This window comes from Pempheris klunzingeri, chromosome 19 (assembly GCF_042242105.1).
Source record: "Pempheris klunzingeri isolate RE-2024b chromosome 19, fPemKlu1.hap1, whole genome shotgun sequence".
In the NCBI taxonomy this organism is placed as follows: Eukaryota; Metazoa; Chordata; class Actinopteri; order Acropomatiformes; family Pempheridae; genus Pempheris; species Pempheris klunzingeri.
In genome coordinates this window covers 18,467,246-18,478,806 of record NC_092030.1, presented here as the reverse complement: position 1 = coordinate 18,478,806, position 11,561 = coordinate 18,467,246, and the positions used below count along the sequence as shown (strand labels likewise).

At 41.3% G+C, this 11,561-nt stretch overlaps 1 protein-coding gene across 3 annotated transcripts in view; it reads left to right on the top strand.

The window, feature by feature from the left end:
• The first annotated feature begins 432 nt into the window (after nt 1-432).
• LOC139218474 (F-BAR domain only protein 2-like) overlaps nt 433-11,561 on the top strand; it is a 39,054-nt gene continuing 27,925 nt past the window's right edge. For all 3 annotated transcript variants that reach the window (XM_070850044.1, XM_070850043.1, XM_070850042.1), the window contains exons 1-4: nt 433-574; nt 8,520-8,611; nt 11,219-11,293; nt 11,395-11,536. In XM_070850044.1, the coding sequence (XP_070706145.1) occupies nt 542-574; nt 8,520-8,611; nt 11,219-11,293; nt 11,395-11,536 (342 nt within the window). In that variant the 5' untranslated portion in view covers nt 433-541. The remainder of the gene's footprint in view (nt 575-8,519; nt 8,612-11,218; nt 11,294-11,394; nt 11,537-11,561) is intronic.

The following is an 11,561-nucleotide window of genomic DNA, read 5'->3' as shown; positions in this document are numbered from 1 at the left end:
ATGAACAAAAGCTGTAAGCAGACTAATTAGTACGCACCTGTTTAAGAGAAACCTTTATTTTTATATAATTAATGAGATGAGTTTTCCCTAAATGTTCACAGCTGGGTTGGGATATAATATTTTTATGCTTTAATTAGGGGTTATTGTGTATATTTATTTGGTCTGGCGTGTGCTTATTTTCTAGTTTTCAATACATTTAAGTATTCATTCATAGTTCAAGAGTTTACGTGGAGCACCTGAAGGCAGCAGCATTTTACCCAGCGACGGCCCGTCGTTGCCTTCACTGTCATTAGTCGCCATCGGTAGCGCTGTTTCATCCGCCCAAAAGTCTGAATTTCGACGGGAAAAAAAGCATAGGGGAGAGAGTCGGCTCAGCCGAGTGGAGGTGGAGTCTGTAGGTGGGGAGGGAGAAGAAAGGGGAGAGGAGGAAAACGGGGAAAGGCAGATACAACAGAAACGGGGGGAGGACGGTGGATGATTTACGCCTTAAAAGTTGCATTACAACACATCCAGGAGTTGCGGCGAAGAGGAATAAAACAAGATGATAACGCCCTACTTCCTAGAGAATTTCTGGGTAGGTGGTGCTTTTAATTGACGGTGTTTACACCGGTGCTGTTCCTTATTATTCTCTTGCTGTGTTCCCTCCCTATCACGGTCATGTCAGCCAGGAATCAAGTATTGTTCACGTCGCAGAGGTAGTCGTCTCTTCCATGAGCTCGCCGTCGCTGAAGCGGCGGTGTCCGGTGTCGCCAGGCCAACCGGTCAGCAGCGGCCCGGCCATCGTTAATTTTGCTCAGCGATAATTATTTTGCCACCCCGGGGTTTGGGCCTCTGTAAACCGATCTAACCTGAAAGCTCACGGGATCCACCCCTGCTCCAGCTGATTGGCTCTCTCGGGCCTGCCTGGAATGTTTATGGTCAGTTCCATGAATCCTATTGGTCGCTTCGGCTGTCAGTCATAGCCCTTGGCCGGACGCGTCATTTTCTTCCGTCACTAAGTTTCAGTGAGAGGCCAGATGTTTAGTAAGTTAGAGAAGAGCTTTAAAAACACGGAATCACCCTCATATTGTAATGGACAGTTAGCTCGTACTTTTACAGAGCCGGAGCTGTAGTGTGTCTGCTACTGTGACTTGTTGCTGTCTATTTACTGCCGAAGGGTCATTTCTCTCCCGACTTGACGTGGCTGTGTTGCAGCAGGTTGAAAAGTAAAAGCCAGTCCTCATTACTGACCTGAATGTCACCCAGCGACCCTTTTCTTTTATTGCTCTGTGCACAACACTAAAGCCATAAAAGCGGTGTTATTAAAACTGAAAACAACCCATAACTTTATTAGGGCCAGCTGGAAGTTAAGCCCCTGTGTTGCACTACAGCCACTGCATCAAGGAAGGTCCTGCTTTCTATGTTTATTGCTCCTTTTTTGTCTTGTAATGAGTCATCTGCAGTATTAAAAAGCTGCTGTGGTTTCTTTGACTAACCAGCCTTTTCCTTTAACACGCTGTGGTTTTCTTTAAAACTCTTTTCTAAGGTAAATGGGCTGGCAGAGTACTACAGTATATGGCAGATGTACTAATAAATGTGTTATTGCTTTGCTCTGTTGTTTTTCAATAATCAGTTGTGTTCCCAGTCCTGCAGTATTACAGTATATTTTACATTCAGTATTGCTTTAGTGCTGATGTGTCGAAACAGAAGTTCATTCATGTCCAGTTTGCACACTGTTGCAGTATCGCTGTGTGTTTGCAAAGCTCCCCAGCTAGAGATGGCACCCGTTCCTGCTGTATCCCTGTCTTCTCTAAGCTGGGAAATACAGCTCTAGTTTTTAGCCTCATTTGACCTCAGCTCCAGGTGGTCGAGGCTATTTCCTCTGACAAAGCTGGTAAAATGAAATAACTGAGAACTACACTAAGCTGAGAGTTTGGGTTAATGGAGCACTGAAGAAAGTACAGTACTGTCAACCGCTAAAGCCTTTTTTCTAAAGGAGACTTCACCATTAACTTAAATGGAAAAGAGGAGAGCCGAGACACTCCTGATTCTTCAATCTGCCCTTTGTGCCCTGCAGTGGGCCACAAGAGGATCCTGTGATGGCAAAGATCAGCTGTGTGTTTAACATGCAGGCCACACACGCACACACACTTGGCATTAGGAGATGCGTCCATTTCCCTTTGACTTGACTACAAATCATCACCACAAACAGGCGCATACACACTCACAAGGCGGTCAGGTTTGAAAGGTTTTCCGATCTTTGTAACATTTGCACGGCATGCAGGAGTATGTAGCGTGTCTCCATCCTGTGCTCTTGTCGCTCTCTTGTTCCCTGCAGAGACATTTTTGCTGGTTCTTTTCCTTGTGTGTAATCTCGGCTTGAATCTCTGATGCAGACAATATCTCCCCTCAGCTGAATAAACAAGTTCTTTAGGAATTAAGAGCCAGACATGCTACCGCCATGTTGTTTCTGTGTCGAAGCTGGAGCACTGGATTGGACACAGCATCATCATTTCCGCTCACTAGATTTATTTGCACATCTCAAATGCCCATTTCCTTTTTTTTCCTGTGTGGTCTTGCATGAGTAAGTTCACTGTGGCCTGTTGATGAAAGTTTGACTGCTGACTATCCCCACAGGTGCTCAAATGTCAGTGGTTTATTATGTGAGGTTAATAAAGGTGACATGTAATTGGGTTTTAGCTAGTTTTAGCCCTGCATCTATGATGAACTCATGTTTAATGTGCCGTCTGCTAGCTTCCAGCGAGTCATGGGAAAATAAGATGGCAGTGTGATAAGCAAACAGTGTTGATACAACCAACAGCCCCAGGATGGCCTTTTTCCCCCTGGTGTCCGTATTGTGTGTGTGTGTGGTCTATTAGGTTCTCACACAACTCTCTGTGTGCAAGTTTCACGCTCAAACTCCCACAAGTTAAGTTCAGACACATGAAGTGTCGCAATAAACCAGCAAAGACTGATGTAAGAAGGAGGGATTGACAATGGTGACACACAGCTGAGGCTCAATACACAGCAAAGCACAGTGAGGTTACAGCCAAGAGCCATAAAAACCAGCGAATTTGCTGTAATGTTACCCCAGGGTGAAAAGGTTCTGGTCAACATTGGCTTCTAGTTTGCTTGACACAGGAATCCTGCAGCATGGCGGTGGTTGTCTTTTTTGTGTCCCAGGTCTCGTGAACTGTAAGCAGGGTGTGGAGAGCATGTGTGATAAACTAACCTGCTCTGCGACCCATCCAGACACTGAATGTCACATCCCTGACCATAAGTAGTAGTCAATTTCTACATGTGTTTGCAACGCAAACAAAGCCCGACCTCTGTGTGCTTACCACATGCTACATCCGCCGCGTTTGTTGCTGTTGGTCTGATGTGACAGCTGAGCGCACCGCTCCCAGCCCTCCCTGGTCACATGACCCAGGCCAGACACTCTGATGTCATCCTGCCGCTCAACACTCTGGGGTCCACAGGCTGCACCAGGCCGGCGTTTACAGTCTGTCTGGAGAGACTGAGTCTTGTTTAGCTATTCCCAAATTCCTCAGTGAAAGTGTGCGGTTGGACTTCTTTCCGCTGTTTTTACCTGAACATGCATACAAAATGAGTCATTTCAGCCGGGACACTCTTCATTCTAAATGATTTTTTCCTGTTTACTCAGTTGCTTGTGGAAATTATAAGACCAAGACTGTCTAAAACACACTTAAGCTACTTATGATGTATTTTGCACCATTATGTGATTAATGCACATACTACATACACTGCAGCACTCTGACTTAAATGGCCAGAACAAAGTCGTTTTTTAGTTATTTCTCCCTAAAAGTTAAGTGAAAAAAGTAGTTCCACTTTGCATACATTTGCTTACTCTGTTAAGAAGTATGTGTTATATTTTATTTTTTTATTATTAGTTGACTGGCAGTAAAATAATCAGCAACTATTTTAACAACCTGTTAATTGCTTAAGTTACTTCTCAAACTAATATGACTTTATCCTCTCAATGGTGAGGACTTGTGCCTTTCCTTTGTCTCAAATGATGGTGAACTGAATATTTTGGAGCCATTTGACGATTTGAAGAAATTTTAAATTTTAGATATTTAAATAACTGATGAAATGATCTCTTGACTAAATAGCTCAGCTGCAGCTCTAGATGCAGACTGCATTGTGAATAAAACAATATATAAGCAAACTAAAATTAGAGCGTAGTACATCTTACTTGTCTGTAATTGTTTGACAAAGAAGACAGTATAACATTGAGAGATAACCAGGTCTCTTTCCGTGTCATGGGTCGCATTACTGCCTGTCAGGCAATAAACACTTGATTCCCTACACACAGGATATTGAAACTGGTGTTGCACTTTCACAGACACAGAGCAAATTCCTCTCCTCCTCTGCCTGGCAGATGCTACATGATAAACTGCAGCACTGTGGGTTTTTTTTATCTGTCCTTTAAGGTGGTATTTGAGATTAAGTATGTCACCCATGTAGCCCCAACAGTTTCTTTTTGTGTTGATTTTACTCTGTAATTACACCGATGTTATTGTTCTGTGTAAATACAGTGTATGTTTAAAAGCAGTCTGTGGTTATTTGATTATACCACTGCCTGCATCTCATCCTTTGGCCAGTAAAATACCTTATCCAGAGTCTGTTTGTTGTTTAGGGAGCAGGGCAATATATGAATATAGTGTATATAGTGGTGTGAGATTAGGTCGGTTCATTAGGGATTTGGGTTATTTTAATCTTGTGTACTCTGGCTTTTTGTCTTCTATTCATGCATTTTTATTTAAAGGCAAAACATTAATGGCTGCAACCTATAATTATTCACATTGTCAGTGAATTGTTTGGTCCTTTAAAATATCACGAAACGGTGAAAAAATGCCCATACAGTTTCCTATAGCCCAAGCTGATGCCTTCAGAGTGCTTGTTTTGTTCGACCAGCAGTCTGAAACCAAAGGATATTAAGGCTCTCTATCGCGCAGCAAATCCTCACACTAGAGAAACTAGAACAAGGGAGTGTTTGGTATTTCTAAACGATTCATTGATTATCAGAAGAGTTGCTGCTAATTGTTTTTGTCAGGCAACTGATCATTGCAGCTCAAATGCCAAACTTCAAGTATCTTGTGTTGTGTTGTGTTTTCTTGTGCTCTTACTGATTTACAGTTAAGTGATACACTTTCATGTCATTTTCTCACCTTATAGTCCACACTCCAAGTTTAGATTCAGTTTTCCATGAACTCTCCAATGGTCATCCCACACTAACTATCCTGACTTGTTAATATTGCCCACAAAAGTGAACAGGAGTCATTTGAAATTAAAGGGTCAAATTATACATAGGAAATAGGAGAAAGAATCAAAGCTATTTTACTAAGGTTAAGCTTTTGCTATAACATTATTATAACTTCAAGAGGCCCATGAACCCTCAGCAGTTCTCACTCAGTGTCCAGGGACCGTAGTCATGTCATAGGAGCTTTTTTTTTCCCAGGAAGAGAACAGACCAGTCGAAGTACCACTGTATAACCTGAAGTTATAGTTTATTGCTGTATGTTCACATTTGCATTTAATAGTTAGGTAAGTGAGGTTGACGCATTTTCAATTGTAGCTCATATATGAATAGAACTGCTCTTTCCAGTAAAAGCATTAGTGTACGTTCAGCCATGACATAAGCTGTCAGCCTGAGCTATTACCTACGTTTGTTTTCTCCACCTAAAGCACACAAAGACACTGGTTCCCGCTGTAGTCTGTGCATTGCAGACATAGTGCCATGTGTCCCCGCCAGGATTTAACTTCATATCAGGATGTGTCCCTTTCAGTAATAGTATTGGCCCAGACTAAATATTGGGCAACTGACACTGTTCAGTCTCCTCCTTTTTCATGAACTCTATCAGTCTGTTGGAAGCTGCCTCAGCTGCAAACTGTGCTATTGCTCAAACAAACTGTGACTGACATGTGTGCTAACCTCTCAGCATGTTCTCCTGCCTTTGGTGGCGGGGCAGAGAGTTTAAAAACCTCTCCGTCTAAATCACAGCATAATGAGTACGTCTGAATTTCGCAATGTGTGGTTGGAATATTAAACACCCGGTACGAGGGCTTTCATCAATGAGTGTCCAGACGAGGAGACTGAGAGACTGTGTCTCCCTCCCTTCTCCACTGCTTATGTAGATGTAGTCGCACAGTCCTAAGCTAGCCTGTACGCTTATGATTGATTTGTAGTTAACTTATAAATCTCAAATGTTTCAGGTTTGTCAAGGTCATGTTTTCATATTCTTGGCTACTGCTTTGTTGGATTATTATGTTTTTTCAGAATCAATTCAGTATTGTAACCTGCTGAAAAGTCAAACGCCCTGGGGTGTTTCCTGTGTTTGTATTTATTTTTCTTTTGTATTCATTGATATCACATTCCACATGAGCACAGTTGTTGGACAGAATGGACTCTCTTCCTGTTGCTGCTGTGCTCTCTTTGGAGCTGTGTTTTCACTCGCTTTGGTCACTTCCCTGTTTTGTAGACTGATTGGCCAATCGTCTGCGTCTCACTTTGTGTTTCTTATAGTTTCGGTGGTATACAGCAAGTGTTAGTGTCACAGCCTGTGTCTCACCTTCCTGTCTTGATATGCTATGTGTGCAGTAGTTTGCATATCACGCTGTTTGATGAAGACAAGCTAACTGCTAAACTTGTACTTCTTTTTTGAAAGTATCTTCCTACAACAGGAAGCCCATCTCAGTGCTCAGCTCGCTGGGCTAAAAGGCAGGCCAGTGATCTATAGCCTCGAGAAGGATGCTTACCTTCTCATGTCTATTTGCTCTGTAAATATAGTCCTATTGGCGTGAGCTCTGAGCTTCATTTTGACACAAACTTCCTGACCTTTCATCTCTGCCAACGTGGAAAAACAAGGCTAAATCCTTTTTTTTTTTTTTCAAAGCTGCACTGATGTTAGCCTGCACACCAAACTGCTGACAGTGGATGGTTCCAGGAACCAGGAAATATCTGTGACAGTCTCGGGTAGAGGTGAAGAGAAGTTGGCCTGCAAAAGAATGAGGATGAACTGCGGTGACCTGAGGTGTTATCATGTTCAGTTCAGTCTGTGTTTTATCCAAAGAATGAGTTTCCTTTATCTAGAGCTGGTGCTTCACTCCTCTCAACATAAGATCCCACAAGCCATCAATGAAAACCATTAAATCAGTGGCTATTATTGTCATTTGTTGGACAATAGGTCAGTCTTACCTGACTTGTTGTTTTCTTGGTATTTAAATCTATTTCCAAGTCAGTAAACTTGGGTTCTGGTTCCTTCTATTGTGCTTGTGATAACATCCAAATGCTAATGTGAACTAAGCTAAAAATCTGCTTCGAATTTGCCTGATTGCTACACATGTACATCTCATGGATGTACTCTAACTAATCATCTGGTCCTTTTTTAATGAATGGATTAATACATTAGTCTATGAAATCTCAAAAATTGTGAAAAAATATCTCTCAGAATCCCAAGTGACATCTTAAAATGCCCTGTTTCTCTGACCAAATGATGATGCCATGATTTGTCGGTTTCCTCCCTCAATGGAGAAATAGCCTAATGGAGGGTGATGAGGAAGTGAGGTGATTCTTCGTCTTCTTCTCTTCTCAAAAGTGACAAGATGGCTTTGAATTGAAGATGTGTCAAGAATAATTTCTGGATATTTGAGTCTGACGATATATAAGCCAATAGTAATAAAAAAGCTAACAATAATAATAAAAGCTTCCTGGTGGACAAATGGTAATGGCGAGACTGTTGCTACATTACGTCAAACCCAGTTTCTGTTCTGCAATTTCGTCTAGCTAATTGGCCAACATACACAGATACAGACATATTTATTGTAAGCTAATATTGACACATTGGGCTGGCTGATCAGATCAGTTTAGCTCTAATACAGGAAGTAGTTTAGTGAGTATGAGAATTAGTGTGATGTTGTCCTTTGAAATCATAGGTTGTTTTTCTTGCCATAACTTGAAATTAGATTCATGTTTTATTCACTGTCTTATTTATTTCTGTGCATCATGTTTACCATGTAAACCATTGTTGATGATGATGTAGTAGTAGTAGGGTGTTACTGTAACTGTATTGTAAGGCTATGGTCATTTGTGACTATCAAACATATTCTTGAAGGGTAATTCAGCATTTTTCTTTCATATTAATTATTCAGAGGTACATTTGCATTTCTAAAGCATCAGTGCAACTGGACACCATTACCCAGTGGCATGGTTACGGCAACACAGACAGACAGTTGTCTGCCTATCTCTTACATTTTACTCTTGAGCCTTATCCTTAACTGACGACAACTCTAAACATTTTTAACATCCATTACTCTCAAAAATGGCAAAGATGAGTATGGTCGACCAGAGGCTGCTGCAAATGCACCTGGAAGCTATGCAGACAATGAGAATGCTGCTTGTTGAAAAAGGCTTGCCGGTAATGCCTGATCAATATCTGAGGCGTTGTTGTTTGTCAGACCCAGCGATTTTTCTGATAACTGATCTTTGTATGTTCTTTTTTTTGTCTTCTGAAATGCAGGGTGAAAAAAATAATGGCTTTGACGTGCTCTACCACAACATGAAGCATGGCCAAATATCCTCCAAAGAGGTGACAGACTTCATCAGAGAAAGGTAAGACGCTGTAGTCTCATACACAGTTAGTCTTGTTCTGGCCATTTCTACATAGTTAACAACATGTTAATTTAGTACATACAACGCATTACTCATTAACCTGTTCCAACGTGTCTGGTTCTTCAATACACGTCTTACCTGACTTGTGGTTTTCTTGGTACTTAAATCTATTTCCAAGTCAGCAAACTTGTGACGTGTTAACATCCAAATGCTTATCTGAACTAAACTAAAATCTGCTTTGAATTTGAGATTCTCCACATTTAGTTAATTTAGTCAGTTTTTGTGACTAAAGCTGGCCGAAGATGAGTGTGAATGTTATGCAAACTTAATCTCTTTGTGAAAGAAGCTTAATTCTTAGCCCACCTGTAACCTGGCATAATGTTACACACCTTCAGTGTCAGTGCAGCGTGATAATGCCATAATAACAGCTTCTGTTCAAATTCTTTCCACAGCCTCACTGTGGCAGAGGTGCATGTTTATAACCTGGCCACATGATAGATAGTCTACCACTGGCATTCAACAGTGGATTCCACCATCCACCTGCCTTTGAGGAATGCACTCAGTTTAATATAACACACGGCTAACATTTAAACTTCATCTACAGTCACGCCTTTGGTGGCAGAGGATTGGATTATGATTGCCAATGCTCCACTTGTAAAGCTAATTATAATCATCTTTTAGCTTTTCACTTTGCTTAAACATTAATACTCTTTTTGGTCAGCAGTAATATTGTTAGTGTACAAATAAATCAATAAATCATTCACGAAGGACACACACAAGTTCACGTAGAGATTAGTTTATTGTGTTTTACAATAATAACTTTTATTGCTAGTGGTTTTGTAACTGTGACCAGACTGTGCCAGTTTCCCAATTGGCTCTGGCTTTTCAGCAGACAGACCAGAGGGGTGATGTTTCATGTTTTCTTTCCCTTCTGAAAAACTGCACTGTGACTCCCTCTGGTGGGGAAAGAAGCTCTGTGCACTGTCTTAACACATTCCCTGCATCTATCGGCAACTGGTCTCCCAAAAGCATCCTTAACATAAAACTCCAAGAGACACACACACACATCCATAACACCCCTTGTAGGTGCTTTGTCACAGTTACTTTCACTGAAAGATGGAAAAATACCCTCACGCTGCCGTCTCATTCTCAGTTCTTCTTTTATTCTAAGCGGACACGACATTTCAAAGAAGTGACCTGTGGAAGTACACTGTTGTAGCAGTTAGGAAACAAAACACAACATACTTCAACGCATGCAACATCATACGCCAATCAAACTGCGACTTTGGAATATAACTGCCAATTAAATGTAAGATGTCAAATGTTTTTCAAGATCTTGAGGTATCTCTACACCAGTCACACTTTATTTCAATTTCTCCAGCTGTGAGCATCTACTACATTAGTTTGGTGCATTGCATTGTGTCCATCAGCAGCCTGCTAAAGAAACAGCCATATGTTACCAACTGTTTTGAGAATTCTTTATTTTGTAATTGGGGCACATTGAATTACACACAAAACCTGCTTAGAATGGTATGTGGTATGGCTTATCATGGAGATAGATCAGTTGTCACCATGTTTATGTCCAGTATGCTTTAAGATATAAAATGTTTTGGTCAAAGTGCAGTTTCCAAGGTCAAGAATAAACTTTCATCTATGGTCAAAACATTGTCATGTTCCCATGAAATAAAAGAGGTAACTAAGGAGGTCTTAGTCCACAGAGTCAGTATAGTTAGGCTAAGATCATCTCAGCCTCAAGTCAAATTTGGGCAACAGAGTTCAAATACAAACAGTATGTGAGAACTAACCAAAAAAACAACTTCCAACGTGCAAAACCTGAAACAGGAAAACAATATTTAGTTCGCTTTACCACATGATCACGTACAAAAATAACCTGCCATTCTGAGCCCAAACAAAGGTGTGGAAGTGGGAATGCATTTCCAGCTTGTCCCTTCATCTGTGTGTTGTGCTGTGTGTGGGTTTATTTAGTCCCCCGTTGGATGTTTGTCTGTCTGTGTGTGTTACGGATGGTTGTGTGTTTCTGTTTGTCTGTCTGTGTCTGTGTGCGCACGTTTGTTCTGTTTCCCCCTGGCTGACCTTGTTCCTGTGAAGTAACTGCAGAGAGAGGCTGGCTAAATGAGACATGCATAATTCAGGCTTTCACTGTAACACTGCCGCAGTTTTTTTGCTTTTGTGCTCCTGTCACTTTGCTGCAGAGTGAGGGAATAAAAAGGGAAATTGAGTGAAGCAGAGGATTCAAACGCTAGCTTTCAGACTCTTGTCAACTTCAACATGAAGTTTATGAACAAATCACAAGCCAAGCCACACGTATTTGCCCACACGCAGTGCATATGGCCAAATATTTATGTTGCAAGTCCAAGCGGATGTTTTTGGCCGGGATCTTCAGTTGTTTAGTGACATGCTGTATTTTAGCCATAACCTAGTGGTGAATGCATTTGGTAAAACTTTGTCATATTATACATTAAAAGCATTTTAAAAAGCAGAATCATGACCTTTATTGACACATGATATTGTTAACTTATGGTTAATCGAGCCGTTGTTTCAGTGACTTAATAACAAGTCACATCTGTGTGTTTCGCTCTGTTCTAGGAGTACTATTGAAGAAGCCTATGCCAGGTCTATGACCAAACTTGCCAAGTCGGCTGGCAACTTTTCTCAGCTTGGGTGAGTGTGTACAGCTTTCTAGTTTTCGAAAGAAAGAGCATGAACGAATGTAAGAGGGGCTTGCTGTGCTCTAGCCTCTAAAGTGTCACCTTTTATCCCAGGACTTTTGCTCCAGTGTGGGATGTGTTCAAGAGCTCAACAGAGAAGCTGGCCAGCTGTCACTTGGAGTTAGTGAGGAAACTGCAGGAACTTATAAAAGAGGTTCAGAAGTATGTGGAAGAGCAGGCCAAAGCACACAAAAAGGTAAGGATATGGAGAATTAAGGGAA